The following is a 20,778-nucleotide window of genomic DNA, read 5'->3' on the forward strand; positions in this document are numbered from 1 at the left end:
CCCCGATGTGCTGCTGGAAGGAGCCTGCTGTTCCCTCCCTTCCCTGGGCGCTGATCTCTCCATTGCGGTCTGTTTCAAACAAACCTCTTGCACTCACTGAGTAAATGCTCCTCAATGGCAGCGCTGGGGGAGGGACTCACGCATGCGCTCCTCTCGACAGGAACAGTCAGCTTTGGGGAGAAAAAGTTCAGTCCCAGATACGGTGGGACTGGAGTGAGCTGGAGGCGGAGCTGGATGATCAAAGCCATTTCCCTGCTCTGTCAGTCACTCAGTTTCCTCTCCGGTCCGCCTCTCTCTGTCAGCTCTTTCTCAGCCAGGTCGGGCCGGGCTGTATAAAAAAGGAAGGGGTAGCAGCTCGGCTCTCATTCGGTAGCGGTTGGAGTGAACAATCGTGATGTCTGGAAGAGGTAAAGGAGGAAAAGGCCTGGGAAAAGGTGGAGCGAAGCGGCACCGCAAAGTGCTCCGTGATAACATCCAGGGTATCACCAAACCAGCCATCCGGCGCCTGGCTCGCCGTGGCGGGGTGAAGCGCATCTCGGGTTTGATCTACGAGGAGACCCGCGGGGTGCTGAAGGTTTTCCTGGAGAATGTGATCCGTGATGCGGTAACCTACACTGAGCACGCCAAGCGCAAGACGGTCACCGCCATGGATGTGGTATACGCTCTGAAACGTCAGGGCCGCACTCTCTATGGATTCGGCGGCTGAGAATAAAGCGACCCTTTTCCAGCGAAAACAAAGGCTCTTTTCAGAGCCACCCAAATCCTTCGACTGAGAGCAGAGACCTGAGGGCGGGGAAGGCAGTACATAGTGAGGGGATTGTTACTGCAGCCGGTTATTTAGCGTTTATCGCGACTTTTAAAATTATTTTGGTTCCAAAAACATACTAATAGCATGTTCTGCGGTACAGTAGAGAGCATTCGGACTGGACGGTTCACTTTGTTGCTGTTTACCGTGGCGAATGAGTTTAAAATTGCAAGTATTCCTACAGTGTTGGCTATTCGGTCAATGAGTCTATTGTTGTGGAACCTGATTATTCCATGTAAAGAATCGCTTCGTAACTTGTAATTGTAAGATGTAGCAATAGCATTAGACCATTCTGTCCAACCAGCTTGTTCTACCATTTCTGGCTGATATTTCTCAAACTTCCCGTACCCTTCGGTCCTTTTTTTTCGTGAATACCTGTCCGTCTCAGTAATGATATCAATGTGTACTTGGCTGTCCATGCCATGAATAATAATTTGAGTTTATTTTTTGTGCAACCCAGAATATGTTACATATTACAATATTTAAACTTCCCAGGCCTAACACTCTGGGAACCTGCGTTCTTACCATCTACCCGTTCAGGCAGCGCTTACAAATTGTTTTCGGGCAAGTAATCTGTTTGAAACAAAAAATTACTGATAAAAAGTGTGGTTCTGTAATTTTATCGGTGTACATTGTTTTAGCTTTTAAGATGTTTCAAGCGGCGGTTTTTCGATTGATTCACGGCGGGTACAAGTTCGGTTGCTCCTCCAGAGAGAGCAGGAAGCGATAGGGGACATTAGTACTGTACTTAGATCGGAAGTTAGTTAAAAACAAAAATGGAAGGCAGCAGCAGTGAATTTGCAACCAATGGGATCTTCATTCAGGGATTGCGGAAATATAGTAATTAGAAGAGTGATGTTCACATCAAATTTCGGTATTGGGTTCGATATTTCTGGGGAAAAAAACCGTGCGGTAGCATAGCTTGTGGAGGCAGGAGGGAAAGGGGAAAAAATGGCGCCAAGAGATCAACAGCTTATTTTCAAATTTGAAAATGCCCGCCATCCCGTATAAAAGAGGAGGAGGTTATAGAGGAGAATGCATGTACACATTGATTTTCACAGCTGAAAAATGACTGACTGCTGTGGAATACGCTCTCTCTCCAGAGGCGAGCGAAAATAAGAGTGGGTATGAACCGAGCAGAGAATAAATTGTAGAGGTGTATGCTGCAGAGACAGTGGGAGGATTCAGTTTATTGATGCAGTTAAAGGAAATGTGAAGCCAAACCCGATCGGGAACATCCGTGACACTATTCTAGCCTCAGAACATTGATCAAACATAAAGATGACTCAGGCAGTGACCGTGCAATGACAAATAATGTCGTTCCAGACACTCTTACAATCGTGTTCTATGATATAATCTTCCTCTGCTCCCACAGTATCCAATAAAAAGGAAATAGAAATGTAGTTATGTCAGGTTTAACGGCCAGGGCTCTACACACTAAAAGGAAAGTAATTCAATTAGACAGAGGATTCAGCTCCTTTCACAGATGCTGTGAGTGGCTCTCAAAAGAGCCTTTGGGTTGTGAGATTCAAGAATGTTCTCTTCACTTTTTAGCAGATCCAGCAGCGGCGGTTTTCTTGGGCAGCAGCACGGCCTGGATATTAGGCAGCACCCCGCCCTGAGCGATGGTCACCCCTCCCAGCAGCTTGTTGAGCTCCTCGTCGTTGCGCACGGCCAGCTGTAGGTGCCTGGGGATGATGCGGGTCTTCTTGTTGTCCCGGGCCGCGTTGCCGGCCAGCTCCAGGATTTCAGCCGTCAGATACTCCAGCACCGCAGCCATATAGACCGGCGCTCCGGCACCCACACGCTCAGCATAGTTACCCTTTCTCAGGAGCCTGTGAACACGGCCCACCGGGAACTGCAGGCCAGCCCGGGACGATCGAGACTTCGCCTTGGCGCGACCTTTCCCACCGCCCTTTCCTCTTCCAGACATGGTTACAAGAACTTTCACGGAGAATGCTGCACCCCGCCCACATCGCGGTCTCTTATACCTTCGGGAGGGATGGTGGGGCGGCTATGTCTGATTGGTCCCATTGGTCAGCCCCTCCTAATGTTGTTTCAATCCTGAATCAAATCTGCTTCATTCCCCAATCCGGGGAGGAGGGCGGCAATGACAGGCGACAAAACATCAACCGCTTTCTTTCCAATTTGAAAATCCCGCCAAATTCCAAGCAAAGCAGTATTTTTTACCTGAAAAACGAAGTACAAAAAACTGAGGAAGTTCAAAAAACATTAATACTCCTGTTAATTTACTTTTAGTTTACAAACGTGTACTTCACACGGTCCCATTTCTGATCTTGCGAGTGAGTTATTTTCTAAACGTTGAGAAGCTGAAACAAAACAGGCCAAACACTGCCGTCTGCAACCTGTCTTTTCTTTGCGGATTTTAATACCACCCGGCTATGCTGATAAACCAGCGCAGCATCGAGAGCGAACACGTTTTTTAAGACGATATTTTAATGCCGTCCTTCATCGCTCTCGATCAGATTCAGCAAAATCTCCACGTTTCAGTCTGGGAACTGTGTTGGTGTTCTCTCGGTTCAGTTTGAAAGTCTCTCACCGACAGCAGGAAGATTAATTTTGCATTGCGAAAAAATCGGATCAAACCCGTGTATTGGAAATGTAAAGTAAATCAGAAGGTAAAATGCATTAATCGTGGGACGGAAAGACGTGGGCATTTGTCTGCCAGGGGTGAACAAGCAAAATGAAAAATGACTCACTGGCGCCTGGTCTGCTCTCTCCACCCCACTCCCAAATAATTTGCAAAGCACTTAACACAAAAAAAATCACAAGAAATTCAAAAGCCTTATCAAGAATCACATGCAATCTAAAACAAACATCCCTTAAAGTAACGGTTCAGCTGTCTCTGGGAAAGTGTGGGTGGCTCTTATAAGAGCCTTTGGGTTGTGGATGTGTGTGTGTTTCAGTGCAGTGCGGTCCTTCACTTGGAGCTGGTGTACTTGGTCACCGCCTTTGTACCCTCCGACACGGCGTGCTTGGCCAGCTCCCCGGGCAGCAGCAGCCGCACGGCGGTCTGGATCTCCCGGGAGCTGATGGTGCTGCGCTTGTTGTAATGGGCCAGGCGGGAAGCCTCCCCCGCGATACGCTCGAAAATATCGTTGACGAACGAGTTCATGATGCTCATGGCCTTGGAGGAGATGCCGGTGTCGGGGTGAACCTGCTTCATCACTTTGTAGATGTAGATGGCGTAACTTTCTTTCCTGGTCCTTTTCCTCTTTTTACCGCCCTTCGCTGGCGCCTTCTTGATGATTTTCTTCGCGCCCTTCTTGGACGCTTGCTGAGCTTTCTTCTCATCAGCCATAGTACTGCTCACTATCAGTCACAGAATAACGGAAAGTGCGCTCGGAGCTCCCTATTTATAGACTGTAGACGTCATCGATGCTAATGAGGGATTGAGGAAAGCCTCGTTTCTGATTGGGTAGTTTACACATAAACATTTCCCAACATTGAGTCTCTCTGATTGGTTAGTTTGGGATCCATTGTGGATCTGTCACGATCTACATCGAAATGTGAAGTGGATGGTGTTTCTGTTCCTGTGAGTCTGACTGAGGGAGATTTGTTTTGTGTTTGTGATACAGAAAGCGACTGTGGTATTGGCTCGGTTTCCTTTTGCTTGTTGTTGTGACGATGTGTTTGTAGCTCCGCATGTCTGTTTCTGTTCCTCTGTATAGGCTGGAATTAACACAGAACTTGTCACTATGTGAAAAAAAACTCTCATCCATTCGAAATTGTGATTTCAGTTGTTGTCAAGTTACACAAACGACTGGAATCTGACTGTGAGTATTTTCTAAACTTGGGGTTGATGCAATATATTTCTGAGACCTTGACTAATAACTGTGGGCCCAGAGACCGATCGATAACTGTGTGCTTTGCAAGTACCTGCAGTGTAACTGAACCACGTTGCTGCACTTTTCATTTAGACGTCTTGCAGTTTCATGTCGGGATTTATAACATTTCTCAGTCATATGCGAATACCTGTTAACCAGCAACTGTAGCAAGCTATATATATATAATATGCGTCACTTTAACTTTGTACCAGTCCAGTTCTAATTTACACATTTGGTATTAATTCAACATCTGTCCACTGAGGCTCTGGTCCTCTGTATAATAGTCAATTAGTGTTACTTCAAGACAGCTTTTAATCTGTAACCATCAAACACTGATGTATGCAGTAAAACGTGACACTATTGCCAGCCACTTAGAAGTATTCCTCCAATCTGTATCCCCAGGGGAAAGTGAGGATTGCAGATGCTGGGTTTATGCCTAAAACGTCGAGATGAAGGGCTTATGCTTGAAACATCGATTCTCCTGCTCCTCGGATGCTGCCTGACAGCACCACACTCTCGATTCCAATCTGTGCCCTTCTGTTTCTGGGGTGTCTTTTTGTAAACTCTATTTCACAGTCTTAACATGTCAGTATGTTACTGGTCTGTAACTCAAACCTTCTTAAGTGTACCTTGTTGCTTTACGCTGTCGGTGTCAATTTTGAAAGTACCAGGTACCACTTTGGACAGACTCAGGTAGGGGTCACTATCCTCCACTCCCATACCTTATGAATATCAGCTTCTGCAAATTGAAGCTGAGTTTGTATTTATAACTGCAGCATTTTGATAAAGGATAATACTTTGTACATTGCAGATATTGTCAGTAAAATGTCACTACTGATATTACATTTTTATCCGTCACCACGTCTAACCCGGCCCCCAAGTCGATCTCCGTCACGTTTAACCCCGCCCCCACGCCGATATCCGTCCCCGCCCCCACGCCCAACCTCGCCCCCACTCCCAGCTCCAGCCCCACACCAGGTCCTAGCTCCCAACCTTGCCGTGTTTTCACCATCCCTCCAGAGCTACCCGTCACTGAGGATGTAAGATCAGTCCTCAGCAGAGGCATCACCTTCATTCCGCTACGCTCTCGGATTAACGAGTTCAACACGCGGCGTGACATCGAACAGTTTACGACAGGCCCCCCAATAGCAACAGGGAGATGGAAGAAAGCATAGGTCAGCAGATTTTGGAAAAGTGTGGATGTAGTTTTGGGTGGCTTTAACTTTCCCAATATCGATTGGAACCTCCTTCAAGCAGAAGTTTTGAATGGAGCTGTTTTTGTAAGGTGTGTTCAGGAGGCTTTCCTAACTCAGTACGTTGACAGGTCGACGAGGGGCGTGGTTATTCTAGACTTAGTGCTTGGAAACGAGCCGGGGCAGGTATCCGATCTTGTGGTGGGAAGCATTTTGGTGATAGTGACCACAACTGTCTCACACTCTACATCGCTATGGAGAAGGAGTGGATTAGGCAAAATGGGAGGATATTTAATTGGGGAAGAGGAAACTATGATGCAATTAGACATGAGTTAGGAAGCATGGACTGGGAGCAATTGTTCCATGGTAAAGGCACTATAGACATATGGAGACTGTTTAAGGAACAGTTGTTGCAAGTGATGAATAAATATGTCCCTCTGAGACAGGCTAGAAGGGGTAAGATAAAGGAACCTTGGATGATGAGAGTGGTGGAGCTTCTCGTCAAAAGGAAGAAGGTAGCTTACATAAGGTGGAGGAAGCTAGGGTCAAGCTCAGCTCTACAGGATTACAGGCAGGCGAGGAAGGAGCTCAAAAATGGTCTGAGGAGAGCCAGGAGGGGGCAAGAGAAAGGTTTGGCAGAACAGATTAGGGAGAACACAAAGGCATTTTAACTTATGTGAGGAATAAGAGAATGGTCAAAGAAAGAGTAGGGTCGATCAGAGATAGCATAGGGAATTTGTGTGTGAAGTCTGTGGAGGTAGGGGAAGCCCTAAATGAGATTTTTGCTTCTGTCTTTATGAAAGAAATGAACTTTGTAGTGAATGAAACCTTTGAAGAGCAGGTGTGCATGCTGGAATGGATAGAGATAGAGGAAACTGATGTGCTGAAAATTTTGTCAAACATTAAGAATGACAAGTCGCCAGCCCGGACCAGATTTGTCCTCGGCTGCTTTGGGAAACGAGAAATGTAATTGCTTCGCCACTTGCGAAGATCTTTTCATCCTCGCTCTCCACTGGAGTCATACCTGAGGACTGGAGAGAGGCAAGTGTAATTCCTCACTTCAAGAAAGGAAATAGGGAAATCCCCAGCAATTACAGACCAGTAAGTCTCACGTCTGTCATCTGCAAGGTGTTAGAAAGGATTCTGAGGGATAGGATTTATGACCATCTGGAAGAGCATGGCTTGATTAAATGCAGTCAATGCGGCTTTGTGAGGGGCAGGTCATGCCTCACAAACCTTATCGAGTTCTTTGAGGATGTGACTAGAAAAGTTGATGAGGGTCGAGCTGTGGATGTGGTGTATATGGACCTCAGCAAGGCATTTGATAAGATTCCCCATGGTAAGCTCATTCAGAAGGTCAGGAGGAATGGGATTCAGGGGAACATAGCTGTCTGGATACAGAATTGGGTGGCCAACAGAAGACAGTGAGTGGTAGTAGAAGGAAAATATTCTGCCTGGAAGTCAGTGGTGAGTGGTGTTCCACAGGGCTCTGTCCTTGGGCCTCTATTGTTTGTAATTTTTATGAATCACTTGGATGAGGGGATTGAAGGATGGGTCAGCAAGTTTGCAGATGACATAAAGGTTGGAGGTGTCGTTGACAGTATAGAGGGCAGTTGTAGGCTGCAGCAGGACATTGACAGGATGCAGAGATGGGCTGAGAGGTGGCAGATGGAGGTCAACCTGGATAAATGCGAGGTGATGCATTTTGGAAGGTTGAATTTGAAAGCTGAGTACAGGATTAAGGATAGGATTCTTGGCAGTGTGGAGGAACAGAGGGATCTTGGTGTGCAGGTACATAGATCCCTTAAAATGGCCACCGAAGTGGACAGGGTTGTTAAGAAAGCATATGGTGTTTTGGTTTTCATTAACAGGGGTATTGAGTTTAAGAGTTGTGAGATCTTGTTGCAGTTCTATAAAATTTTGGTTAGACCACACTTAGAATACTGCGTCCAGTTCTGGACACCCTATTGTAAGAAAGATGTGGATGCTTTGGAGAGAGTTCAGAGGAGGTTTACCAGGATACTGCCTGGACTGGAGGGCTTATCTTATGAGGAGAGGTTGACTGAGCTCGGACTTTTTTCATTGGAGAAAAGGAGGAGGAGAGGGGACCTAATTGAGGTGTACAAGATAATGAGAGTCAATAGCCAGAGTTGATAGCCAGACACTATTTCCCAGGGCAGAAATGACTAACACAAGGGGTCATACTTTTAAGCTGGTTGGAGGAAAGTATAGAGGGGATGTCAGAGGCGGGTTCTTTACACAGAGTTGTGAGAGCATGGAATGCGTCGCCAGCAACAGTTGTGGAGGCAGGTCGTTGGGGACATTTAAGAGATTCCTGGACATGCATATGTTCACAGAAATTTGAGCGTGCATACATGAGGATTAGTGGTCGGCAAAACATTGTGGGCTGAAGGGCCTGTTCTGTGCTGTACTGTTCTATGTTCCATCTATGTTCTATGATATCTGATTGGCATAGACGAATTGGACTGAAGGGTCTGTTTCCGTGCTATACATCTCTATGACTCGATGGTTATGAATAATAACCGCAATTCGGTGACTTTTACTCTAGTGATGGAGAGGGATAAGTGTGCACTGCAGGGCAAGAGTTATAGCTGGGGGCAGGGAAATTATGACGTGGTGAGGCATGACTTAGAATGCGTGGCTTGGAAAAGTAGGCTTCAAGGGAAGGGCGCAATCGATATGTGGAGCTTGTTCAAGGAGCAACTATTGAGTATCCTTGATAAGTATGTACCTGTCAGACAGGGAGGAAAGGACGTGTGAGGGAGCCGTGGTTTAATAAGAAATTGGAATCCATGTTAAAGGGAAGAGGGCGGCCTATGTAAAGATGAGGCGTGAAGGTTCAATTGGGACGATTGAGAGTTATAAGGTAGCCAGGAAGGATCTGAAGAGAGAGCTAAGAGCATCAAGGAGGGGACATGAAAAGTCCTTGGTTGGTAGGATTAGGGAAAACCCAAAGGCTTTCTATAGGTATGTCAGGAATAAAAGAATGACTCGGGTAGGAATAGGTCCAGTCAAGGATAGTAGTGGGAAGTTGCGTGTGGAGGCTGAAGAGATTGGGGAGACACTGAATGAACACTTTTCGTCAGTATTCACTCAGGAACAGGACATTGTTGCCGATGTGAATACTGAGTCACAATTAATTAGAATGGACGGCTTTGAGATATGTAGGGAAGAGGTGTTGGAAATTCTGGAAAGGGTGAAAATAGATAAGTCCCCTGGGCCTGATGGCATTTATCCTAGGATTCTCTGGGAAGCAAGGGAGGAGATTGCAGAGCCATTGGCCTTGATTTATATGTCTTCGTTGTCTACCGGAATAGTGCCAGAAGACTGGAGGATAGCAAATGTGGTTCCCTTGTTCAAGAAGGGGAGTTGGGATAACCCTAGTAACTATAGGCCGGTGAGCCTCACTTCTGTTGTGGGCAAAGTCATTGAGAGAATTGTAAGGGATAGGATTTATGAACATCTGGATAGGAATAATGTGATCAAGGATAGTCAGCATGGTTTTGTGAAGGGCAGATCGTGCCTCACAAACCTTATTGAATTCTTTGAGAAGGTGACTAAGGAGGTGGATGAGGGTAAAGCGGTAGATGTGTTGTATATGGATTTTAGTAAGGCATTTGATAAGGTTCCCCATGGTAGGCTACTGCAAAAAAATACGGAGGTATGGCATTGAGGGTGAGTTGGAGGTTTGGATTAGGAATTGGCTGGCTGGAAAATGACAGAGGGTAATAGTTGATGGTAAAGGTTCATCTTGGAGTGCAGTTACTAGCGGTGTTCCGCAAGGATCTGTTTTGGGACCATTGCTGTTTGTCATTTTTATAAATGACCTGGAGGAGGGGCGAGAAGGTTGGGTGAGCAAGTTTGCGGATGATACAAAAGTTGGAGGAGTTGTTGACAGTGAGGAAGGATGTGGCAGGTTACAGCGGGATATAGATAAGCTGCAGAGCTGGGCAGAAAGGTGGCAAATGGAGTTCAATGTAGCTAAGTGTGAGGTGATTCACTTTGGTAAGAGTAATAAAAAGATGGGGTACATGGCTAATGGTCAGATACTTGGTAGTGTGGATGAGCAGAGGGATCTTGGTGTCCATGTACACAGATCTCTGAAAGTTGCCACCCTGATAAATAGTGCTGTGAAGAAAGCATATGGCGTACTGGTAGAGGAATTGAGTTCCGGAGTCCTGAGGTCATGTTGCAGTTGTATCAGACTCTGGCGCGGCCGCATCTGGAGTATTGTGGGCAGTTTTGGTTGCCATACTGTAGGAAGGATGTGGAGGCACTGGAACGGGTGCAGAGGAGGTTTACCAGGATGCTGCCTGGTATGGTAGGAAGATCGTATGAGGAAAGGCTGAGGCACTTGGGGCTGTTTTCATTGGAGAAAAGAAGGTTTAGAAGCGTACAAGATGAATAGCGGTTTAGATAGGGTTGACCATGAGAACCTTTTTCCACGTATGGAGTCAGCTATTACGAGGGGGCATTGCTTTAAACTAAGGGGTAGTAGGTATAGGACAGATGTTTGGGGTAGATTCTTTACCCAGCGAGTCGTGAGTTCATGGAATGCCCTGCCAGTAGCAGTGGTGGACTCTCCCTCTTTATGGGTATTTAAACGGGCATTGGATAGGCATATGGAGGATAGTGGGTTAGTGTAGGTGAGGTGGGCTTGGATCGGCGCAACATCGAGGGCCAACGGGCATGTACTGCGCTGTATTCTTCTATGTTCTATCTACAAGCAATAAAAATAATGTACTCCCAGCACTGTTAAGACTGCGTTGTAACACTATTCCATGATAAACTTTTCACGCTCCTTGTGCTACGGCTCAAACGGTGAACGGCCATGAGGAAAGGTTTCATATTAGATCACACACAGTAACAGTACAGTATCGTACAAGGCAGGGACTGACACCCATATAGTTAAAGGAAGGTAATTCAATCAGACAGACGGGAGTGTTCAGCTCCTTTCACAGATGCTGTGAGCGGCTCTTAAAAGAGCCTTTGGGTTGTCAGATTCAAGAATGGTCTCTTCACTTTTTAGCGGCGCCCCCAGCGGCGGTTTTCTTGGGCAGCAGCACGGCCTGGATATTAGGCAGCACCCCGCCCTGAGCGATGGTCACCCCTCCCAGCAGCTTGTTGAGCTCCTCGTCGTTGCGCACGGCCAGCTGTAGGTGCCTGGGGATGATGCGGGTCTTCTTGTTGTCCCGGGCCGCGTTGCCGGCCAGCTCCAGGATTTCAGCCGTCAGATACTCCAGCACCGCAGCCAGATAGACCGGCGCTCCAGCACCCACACGCTCAGCATAGTTACCCTTTCTCAGGAGCCTGTGAACACGGCCCACCGGGAACTGCAGGCCAGCCCGGGACGACCGAGACTTCGCCTTGGCGCGACCTTTCCCACCGCCCTTTCCTCTTCCAGACATGACCACAATCTCACCAGCACTTTCAGAGAGAATACTACACTCCGCCCACATCGCGGCCTCTTATACCTTCGGGAGGGATGGTGGGGCGGCCGTTTCTGATTGGTCCCATTGTTCGGCCCCTCCTAATGTTGTTCCAATTCCCAATCAGATATCTGCCTCATTCCCCAATCCGGAGAGGGCACGGGGAGGGGGGAGGAAAGTACCGACGCCAAATCATCAACCGCTTTTTTACAATTTGAAAAGCCCGCCAATATGTACCGAAAAGTAGAGAGTTTAAACACAGAAGAATGCACGAATACTCGATCTAATTTACTTCTACGTTAAAACCCATGACCTCGCCTCCTGGAATCTGCCCATTTCTGACCCTGAATGGAATCTTCTGAACATTAAACACAAGCGGAAACAAAAAAGGCGCCAAACCCTGCACTCTGCAACTCATCATTTATTTCACTTTTCAACAGCACCCCGATATACTGAGAAAACATGATTACGGCCTCCCGAGTTAGTGCATTAATAGTGAACACGATCGTTCGAGAATATTTTAAAGTTACCCTCCCTTTTGCACACGATCATAGATCGATTTAAAAAAACTCCACATTTACTCTGCCACTTCTGCAGCTGTTCTAGTTTTATTTCTGTGTATTTTTCATCTGGACAATCCCCGTGAGGAGATTTGGAAATGAAGAGTAAACAAAGTAAAATCGCACTCAGAGGCAAACTGTTTACTTTGCTTGCCGGCTGGTACTGGGGGCACTTTGTTTTCGGGGGGTGAAACTCAAGGTTCGTGCTGCATCGGGGCTTGTAACTCCTGAACTGATCGAATAACAAAGAGTAACACGGACACATACAAGCAGCTGAAAAATGACTCAGTGGCGTTTAACATGATCTCTCTCATCAGGCTGGGACTACTGGATATACATGAGAATAAACGAGGTAAAAACAATGACTGCAGATGCCGGAAACCAGATTCTGGATTAGAACATAGAACATAGAACAATACAGCACAGAACCGGCCCTTCGGCCCACGATGTTGTGCCGAACTTCTATCCTAGATTAAGCACCCATCCATGTACCTATCCAAATGCCGCTTAAAGGTCGCCAATGATTCTGACTCTACCACTCCCACGGGCAGCGCATTCCATGCCCCCACCACTCTCTGGGTAAAGAACCCACCCCTGACATCTCCCCTATACTTTCCACCCTTCACCTTAAATTTATGTCCCCTTGTAACACTCTGTTGTACCCGGGGAAAAAGTTTCTGGCTGTCTACTCTATCTATTCCTCTGATCATCTTATAAACCTCTATCAAGTCACCCCTCATCCTTCGCCGTTCCAACGAGAAAAGGCCGAGAACTCTCAACCAATCCTCGTACGACCTACTCTCCATTCCAGGCAACATCCTGGTAAATCTTCTCTGCACCCTCTCCAGAGCTTCCACATCTTTCCTAAAGTGAGGCGACCAGAACTGCACACAGTACTCCAACTGTGGCCTAACCAAAGTCCTGTACAGCTGCAACATCACTTCACGACTCTTGATTAGTGATGCTGGAAGAGCACAGCAGTTCAGGCAGCATCCAAGGAGCTTCGAAATCGACGTTTCGGGCAAAAGGACGTTTCAGGAATAAAGGCAGTGAGCCTGAAGCGTGGAGAGATAAGCTAGAGGAGGGTGGGGGTGGGGAGAAAGTAGCATAGAGTACAATGGGTGAGTGGGGGAGGGGATGAAGGTGATAGGTCAGTGAGAGGAGGGTGGAGTGGATAGGTGGAAAAGGAGCTCGGCAGGTAGGACAAGTCCGGACAAGTCATGGGGACAGTTACTGAGCTGGAAGTTTAGAACTAGGATGAGGTGGGGGAAGGGGAAATGAGGAAACTGTTGATGTCCACATTGATGCCCTGGGGTTGAAGTGTTCCAAGGCAGAAGATGAGGCTTTCTTCCTCTAGGAGTCTGGAGGTGAGGGAGCGGCAGTGAAGGAGGCCCAGGACCTCCATGTCCTCGGCAGAGTGGGAGGGGGAGTTGAAATGTTGGGCCAGGGGCGGTGTGGTTGATTGGTGCGGGTGTCCCGGAGATGTTCCCTAAAGCGCTCTGCTAAGAGATGTCCAGTCTCCCCAATGTAGAGGAGACCACATCGGGAGCAACGGATACAATAAATGATATTAGTGGATGTGCAAGTAAAACTTTGATGGATGTGGAAGGCTCCTTTAGGGCCTTGGATAGAGGTGAGGGAGGAGGTGTGGGCACAGGTTTTACAGTTCCAGCGGTGGCAGGGGAAAGTGCCAGGATTGGAGGGTGGGTTGTAGGGTGGCGTGGACCTGACCAGGTAGTCACGGAGGGAACGGTGTTTGCAGAAGGCGGAAAGGGGTGGGGAGGGAAATATACCCCAATACATACAACATAGAATAAGGCGCGGACCGGGTCAGCTGTCACTCATTGCTCTATATAACATTTCTAACATACAAACATAGAACATTACAGTGCAGTAATGTTGCACCGCCCTGTCATACTAATCTGAAGCTCATCCCAACTACACTATTCCATGTACGTCCATATGGCTGTCCAATGATGACTTAAATGCACTTAAACTTGGCGAATCTACTACCATTGCAGGCAAAACATTCCATACCCTTACTACTTTCTGAATAAAGAAACTACCTCTGACATCTGTCTGATTACTATCTCTCCTCACTTTCAAGTTGTGTCCCCTCGTGTTTGCTGTTCCCATACTTGGAAAAAGGCTCTCCCTGTCCACCCTATCTAACTCTCTGATTATCTTGTATGTCTCTATTAAGTCACCTCTCAACCTTCTTCTCTCTAATGAGAACAGCCTCAAGGCCCTCAGCCTTTCCTCGTAAGACATTCCTTCCATACCAGGCAACATCGTAGTAGATCTCCTCTGCACCCTTTCCAAAGCTTCCACATCCTTCTTTAGAATGCGGTGACCAGAATTGTACACAATACTCCAGAGCTTTGTATAGTGCAGCATAACCTCCTGTTTCCGGAACTCAATCACTCTATTAATAAAGGCCAAAACACTGTATGCCTTCTTAACAACCCTGTCAAACTGGGTGGCAACTTTCAGGGATCTGTGTACATGGATACCGAGATCTCTCTGCTCATCTGCACTCCCAAGAATCTTACCATTAGCCCAGTACTTTGCATTCTGATTACTCCGTCCAAAGTGTATCACCTACTCCACTTGCCACCTCTCAGCCCAGCTCTGCATCCTATCTATGTCTCTCTGCAACCTACTACATCCTTTGTCACTATCCACAGCTCCAACGACCTTAGTGTCGTCTGCAAATTTACTAACCCACCCTTCTAAGCCCTCATCCAGGTCATTTATAAAAATGATGAACAGCAGTGGACCCAATACCGACCCTTGCAGTACGCCGCGAGTAACTGGACACCAAGATGAACATGTTCCATCAACTACAACCCTCTGTTTTCTTTCAGCAAGCCAGTTACTGATCCAAACTTCTATGTCTCCCACAATCTCATTCCTCCAAATTTTGTGCAATAGCCTACTGTGGGGAACCTTATCGAATGCCTTACTGAAATCCATATACACCACATCAACCGGTTTACTCATCTACTTGTTTAGTCACTTTGTCAAAAAAGTCAATAAGATTCATTAGACATGACCTATCCTTCACAAAACCATGCTGACTGTTTCTGATCAGATTATTCTTTTCTAGATGGTTATAAATCCTATCTCTTATAACCTATTCCAACACTTTACCAACAACTGAAGTGCGACTCACTGGTCTGTAATTACCAGGGCTGTCTCTACTACCCTTTTTGAACAAGGGAACTACATTTGCTATCCTCCAGTCCTCAGGCACTATTTCTGTAGACAATGATGATTTGAAGATCAATGCCAAAGGCTTAGCAATCTCTTCCCTTGCTTCCCAGAGGATGCTAGGATAGATCCCATCCGGCCCAGGGAACTTGTCTATTTTCACACTCTGCAGTATTTCTAATACCTCTTCCTTGTGAACCTCAATCTCTTCTAGTCTAGATGGAAGTATCTCTGTATCTTCCTCGACAACATTTTCATTTTCTATAGTGAACACTGTCGAAAAATATTTATTTAGTGCTTCCCCTATCTCCTCTGACTCCACACAACTTCCCACTATTATCCTTGATTGGCCCTAATTTAACTCTCATCATTCTTTTATTCCTGACATACCTATGGAAAGCCTTAGGGTGAACCCTGATCCAATCCGCCAACAACTTCTCCTCATGTCTCCTCCTGGCTCTTCTGAGCTCTTTTTTAGGTCTTTCCTGACTTCCTTGTAACCCTCAAATGCCCTAACCGAGTTTTCACATTTTGTCCTAACATTAACCTTCTTCTTGACTAGGGATTCCACTTCCCTAGTAAACCACGGCTCACATGTTCCCTGTCTGACAGGTACATACTTATCTAGGATACACAGGAGCTTTTCCTTGAATAAGCTCCACATTTTTAATGTGCTCATCCCCTGCAGTTTCCTTCCCCATTCTAAGCTTCCTAAATCTTTCCTAACTGCATCGTAATTTCCCTTTCCCCACCTGTAACTCTTGATCGGTGGAGTACACCTATCCCTTTCCATCACCAAAGTAAACCTAACAGAATTGTGTTCGCTGTCTCCAAAGTGCTCACCTACTTCCAAATCTAACACCTGGCCAGGCTCGTTACCCAGTACTAAATCTAAAGTGGCTTCGCCCCTTGTAGACCTGTCTACATACTGTGTCAGGAAGCCCTCCTGCATACACTGGACAAAAATTGACCCATCTATAGTACTCGTACTGTAGTGATCCCAGTCAATATTTGGATAGTTGAAGTCCCCCATGACAACTACCCTGTCTCTCTTACTCCTATTGAGAATCATCTTTGCTATCTTTTCCTCTACATCTCTGGGACTATTTGGAGGACTATAGAAAACTCCCAGCATGGTGACTTCTCCCTTCCTGTTTCTAACCTCAGCCCATACTACCTCAGTTCACGAGTCCCCAAACATTTTTTCTTCAACTGTAATATTGTCCCTGATCACAATGCTACACCTCCCCCTCTTTTACCATCTTCTCTGTTCTTAGTGAAACATCTGAATCCTGGAACTTGCAACAGCCATTCCTGTCTGTGTTCTATCCATGTCTCCATAATGGCCACAACATCGAAGTCCCAGGTACCAACCCCCGCTGCCAGTTCACCCACTTTATTTCGGATGCTCCTCACATTGAAGTACACACACTTCAAACCAGGTTCTCACTTGCCAGTGTCAGATACTTGATTTTGGAACTCCCTACTCTCACCCTCTTCTGGACCTGTCCTACAATTTTGGTTCCCATTCCCCTGCTGTATTAGTTTAAATCCACCTTAATAGCTTTAGCGAATTTCCCACCCAGGATATTGGTAACCCTCTGGTTTAGATGAAGACCATCCTGCTTGTAGAGGTCCGACCAATCCCAAAAAGAGCTCCAATTATCCAAAAACCCGAAACCCTCCCTCCCGCACCATCCCTGTAGTCACGTGTTCAACTCCTTTCTCTCCCTATTTCTCACCTCACCAGCACGTGGCACGGGCAGCAGAGAAAACCTCAGCTCATATTACTTCACGTGGCACCAGAGAAAACAATTCTGTTTGTCCTAGTTCTAAGCTTCCATCCTGGCTCCCTGAATTTCTGCCTCAAGTCCACATCTCTCTTCCGACCTATGTCGTTGGTGCTAATATGGACCACGACTTGGGGCTGCTCACCCTACCCCCAAAGGATCCCAAAACATGATCAGAGACATCACAAACCCTGACACCCGGGAGGCAACACACCAACTGTGAGTCTCTCTTGTCCCCATAGAACCTTCTATCTGTCCCTCTATCAAGTCCCCAATGACTACTGCTCTGCTCCTTTTCCCCATTCCCTTCTGAGCACCAGCTGCCCCACTGCGTTCCCCTGGTAAGTCATGCCCCCAACAGTATCCAACTGTATACTTATTGTTGAGGGGAATGGCCACAGGGGATCGCTGCACTGCCTGCTGGTTCAGGGAAGTTGTAGGTGGCTTTTAAAAGAGCCTTTGGGTTGTGGATGTGTGTGTGTTTCAGTGCGGTCCTTCACTTGGAGCTGGTGTACTTGGTCACCGCCTTTGTACCCTCCGACACGGCGTGCTTGGCCAGCTCCCCGGGCAGCAGCAGCCGCACGGCGGTCTGGATCTCCCGGGAGCTGATGGTGCTGCGCTTGTTGTAATGGGCCAGGCGGGAAGCCTCCCCCGCGATACGCTCGAAAATATCGCTGACGAACGAGTTCATGATGCTCATGGCCTTGGAGGAGATGCCGGTGTCGGGGTGAACCTGCTTCATCACTTTGTAGATGTAGATGGAGTAACTTTCTTTCCTGGACCGACTCCTTTTCTTGCCGCCCTTCGCAGGCGCCTTCTTCACCGCTTTCTTCGCGCCCTTCTTGGTAACTTGACCCCTCTTTTCTTCAGCCATAACGACGCTCACCGTCAGACACAGAACAAGGGAAAGCGGAATCGGGGCTCGCCCTTTGTAGACTGATGATGTCATCAACGCTAATGAGGGATAGGGAAAGTCTGCCTCCTGATTGGCTACTTTATAGGCATGGTAACATCACTCTGATTGGTTAGTTTGGGACTCAATGTGGCTCTGTCAGGATCTGCAATATCATCGGAAACACAAACCGAAGGTTTGTGAAGGGATCAAATTCCGAGCTCACTCTAAAATGTGAGATTCTAATTGTAACGTATTCTTCATCTTTTGATAATGGTTTTCTTTTCTCTTCCATTTTAAAATGGCATCATATTTGTTGTCAAGTGAGAAAATGCACTGAAATCTGACAGGGACTGTGTTTTACTCCTGGAAATGATGGAACTACTTGACAAATGCATCGTGTTGGAGGAAAATGGGAGTTGGGGAAGGTTCTCTGTTGCTTGTTCTACACTCTCTGAAGATGAAAGACACTCTACCATCATCTATTCTGCAAAGTCCCTTCAGTGATCTTTTCCCCTATTCTTCTTCAAATCTCCAATGAGTATCAGCCAAAGTATCCATACATTACTCAGAATAGCTGCCAGTGTGTGTATCATTGTCAGTTCTACTCTGATGACCTCAATGACTAAAGGGAACTGATGTATTGTGACCTGTGCCTTTTGCTTTCTGCTGACAACATGAATTTTACTCCCTGACTGTTCAGCTCCTCAATCAGTGTCAGCAGCCTCCTACCAATATTTCAGATCCTGAAATCTTACTTTGCACTACATTAGAATAGATATTATTTGGTGCATTTCAGTTTCTAGCAGAACTTTTTTTCATTATGAATTTTGCCATGTGGATTTTCTCTGAACTTTATTTGGTAACAAGTCATTTGTACTCACTCTGAACTTGTCACTGTTATTTAAGGGTTATTTTGAACATGATACTTGCGCGAATTTTAATTGTGACAATCTTGTGTTATTTGTTTTATCACTGTGATTCCCTGCTTACACTGTGAGATAGTGTTGTTCAGAATTTAAGGTTGGTCAAGGGTAAGTTTACCTCTCGTTATTGGCTGTGTAAAACAGGAGTGCAGTTTTTGATCTGCCCAAGTGAGCTTTTTGGAGGTGAATGATTATTACTCTCTCACAATCTGTCCCTGTCAGTTTCTGCCATCTGAATGTGTGAGTGTAGTCATCAGTCTGTACCTGTCCATTCTTCCACAGTGATTACGTTATTGTAATTATCACAATCCCAGAATGTCTCTGATGTGAGAATGTGTAAGAGTATTTACTATTGCAGTGCCTACCAGTCTTTGCTATGAGACTGTTTGACTGGCTTTATCAATCTGTACCCCGTTTCTTTCTGCTCAATGAATTTGTGTGTGTAATTTTCAGTCTCCCAATATCAGTCTCTGCTATGTGAATGTGGGAGTGCTTTGATCAGTACTACCTTATCCATTTCTCTGTTGGGAATATGTCAATGTGGTTATCAACATGTACCTGTCAGCTTCTGTTTTGTGAGTGTCTCAGTTTAGTTAAACTTTTCCACACAGATTAAGATGTGCGAACATGGCAGTCTAGTCATCAATTTGTATCTGTCTGTTCTTCCACAGTCATTATGTTTGCGTAATTATCAGTCTATCCTTTAGGTCTCTGCTGTGAGAATGTGTAATTGTAGTTATCAATCTGTTCCTGTCAGTGTTTGCTCTGTGAATGTGAGAGTGTAATTACTAATTGGTCCCTAACAGTTTCTGCTATGTAAATGGGGGTTTTGCTATCCATGTCTTAATGTTCATTTCTGTTATGTGAATGTTTGATTGGCATTATCAATCTGTACCTGTCAGTTTCTGTTCAGTGAATATGTCTGTGTAATAAACAGTCTATCCCAATCAGTCTTTGCTACAAGTCTGTGTGAATGCTTTTATCAGTCTCACCTTGTCAGTTTCTGTATTATAAACATGGTCATAAATCTTAACCAAACTCTCATATTCACAAACCAGAAATTGTTAGGTAATCAATCTGTACCTGTCAGCTTCTGCTTTATGAATATCTACATTTGGCCTAATCTGTTCATGAATGTTTCTCTGGTGTGCATATGGCAGTGTAGTTATCTATCTGTACCAGTCTGTTTCTGTTATGTGAATATGAGGGTACTTTTCAGTTAGAATGATTGTGTCGCTTTAAAAGTTGCATTTTGTCCTGTCCACAGAAGTTAACATAAAACGATAAAGAAGAAATTTGAATAACTTTACTCTACTGGAATACTTAATAGAATAATGGATACAGTATCACTTCCTAATTAACTGCTCCAATACAGTAATATCCCATAAACATCCTTGGCAAAAGACAAATTCAATAAAATATATAGTCTCACATCCGACTCCAGTAGCAGAAAGAGAATCTGCAGCTTCTGACTGTAACTGAGAGGAAAAAAACTAGCTTTCCTGTCTTCAAGACACCGACAATTTTGCTGAAAGCCAAAATTAAAAATGTCATCCTGTGAGAGCTTGACCACACCCATTCAGGCTGCTTCTGTTGTTCCAACTTTAAAAGGAGCCTCAAACTGTTTACTCTAGTGCAGACTTCTTGACACTTCTTCCATTAATCCTCTCTTCAACAAGAAAAAAAGAACAAAATAAATATCTTCAAGCCACAATATCATCAAACCTTCCATCCCTCTTAAAAATCAATATGCAGAGATGGTCTAATTTTTAAAAAATTCCTTAGCCTTACACTATTCGTAAACAATACGTACACATTTCGTTGACTCTAAGCATTCAAATACTCACTACGACAGTCCACGTTTTCCTGCTATGTAACGCTTCCATCTTTTTTCATCAAAGTCGCAACAACACCTTGGCAATTAGGTTCTCTCACCCTGCCATGTATGTAATTTGCAAATTGAATGGCTGTGATAGTAAGCTTCATCTAAACAGTCTGTAATTTTTGTTCTTAAATGTCTCCAAAAACAATAAACTCAAGGTCTCCTTCTCAAACACGACGTATTTCCGTTGATGAGTCTTCAGCTTTCTGTAAAGATGCC

General features: G+C 45.7%; 4 protein-coding genes and 1 pseudogene across 4 annotated transcripts; 1 reads left to right on the forward strand and 4 right to left on the reverse strand.

Annotated features, from left to right (window-relative positions):
- The first annotated feature begins 372 nt into the window (after positions 1 to 372).
- LOC140470756 (histone H4) lies at positions 373 to 1,441 on the forward strand. Its single transcript, XM_072566788.1, has one exon. It carries the CDS (start codon positions 395 to 397, stop codon positions 704 to 706), a length of 312 nt encoding a protein of 103 aa, XP_072422889.1. The 5' UTR covers positions 373 to 394; the 3' UTR covers positions 707 to 1,441.
- A 535-nt stretch (positions 1,442 to 1,976) lies between these two features.
- Positions 1,977 to 2,849, reverse strand: LOC140470677 (histone H2A-like; annotated as a pseudogene).
- A 756-nt stretch (positions 2,850 to 3,605) lies between these two features.
- On the reverse strand, positions 3,606 to 4,127 carry LOC140470732 (histone H2B 1/2-like). The gene has a single exon (XM_072566764.1). It carries the CDS (start codon positions 4,125 to 4,127, stop codon positions 3,747 to 3,749), a length of 381 nt encoding a protein of 126 aa, XP_072422865.1. The 3' UTR covers positions 3,606 to 3,746.
- Positions 4,128 to 10,840: 6,713 nt separating this feature from the next.
- Positions 10,841 to 11,289, reverse strand: LOC140470719 (histone H2A-like). The gene has a single exon (XM_072566753.1). It carries the CDS (start codon positions 11,273 to 11,275, stop codon positions 10,886 to 10,888), a length of 390 nt encoding a protein of 129 aa, XP_072422854.1. The 5' UTR covers positions 11,276 to 11,289; the 3' UTR covers positions 10,841 to 10,885.
- A 6,002-nt stretch (positions 11,290 to 17,291) lies between these two features.
- LOC140470736 (histone H2B type 1-M-like) lies at positions 17,292 to 17,754 on the reverse strand. The gene has a single exon (XM_072566775.1). The coding sequence runs from the start codon at positions 17,731 to 17,733 to the stop codon at positions 17,356 to 17,358; it is 378 nt and encodes a 125-aa protein (XP_072422876.1). The 5' UTR covers positions 17,734 to 17,754; the 3' UTR covers positions 17,292 to 17,355.
- Positions 17,755 to 20,778: the final 3,024 nt, after the last annotated feature.

Source organism: Chiloscyllium punctatum, chromosome 52 (assembly GCF_047496795.1).
Source record: "Chiloscyllium punctatum isolate Juve2018m chromosome 52, sChiPun1.3, whole genome shotgun sequence".
Taxonomy (NCBI): Eukaryota; Metazoa; Chordata; class Chondrichthyes; order Orectolobiformes; family Hemiscylliidae; genus Chiloscyllium; species Chiloscyllium punctatum.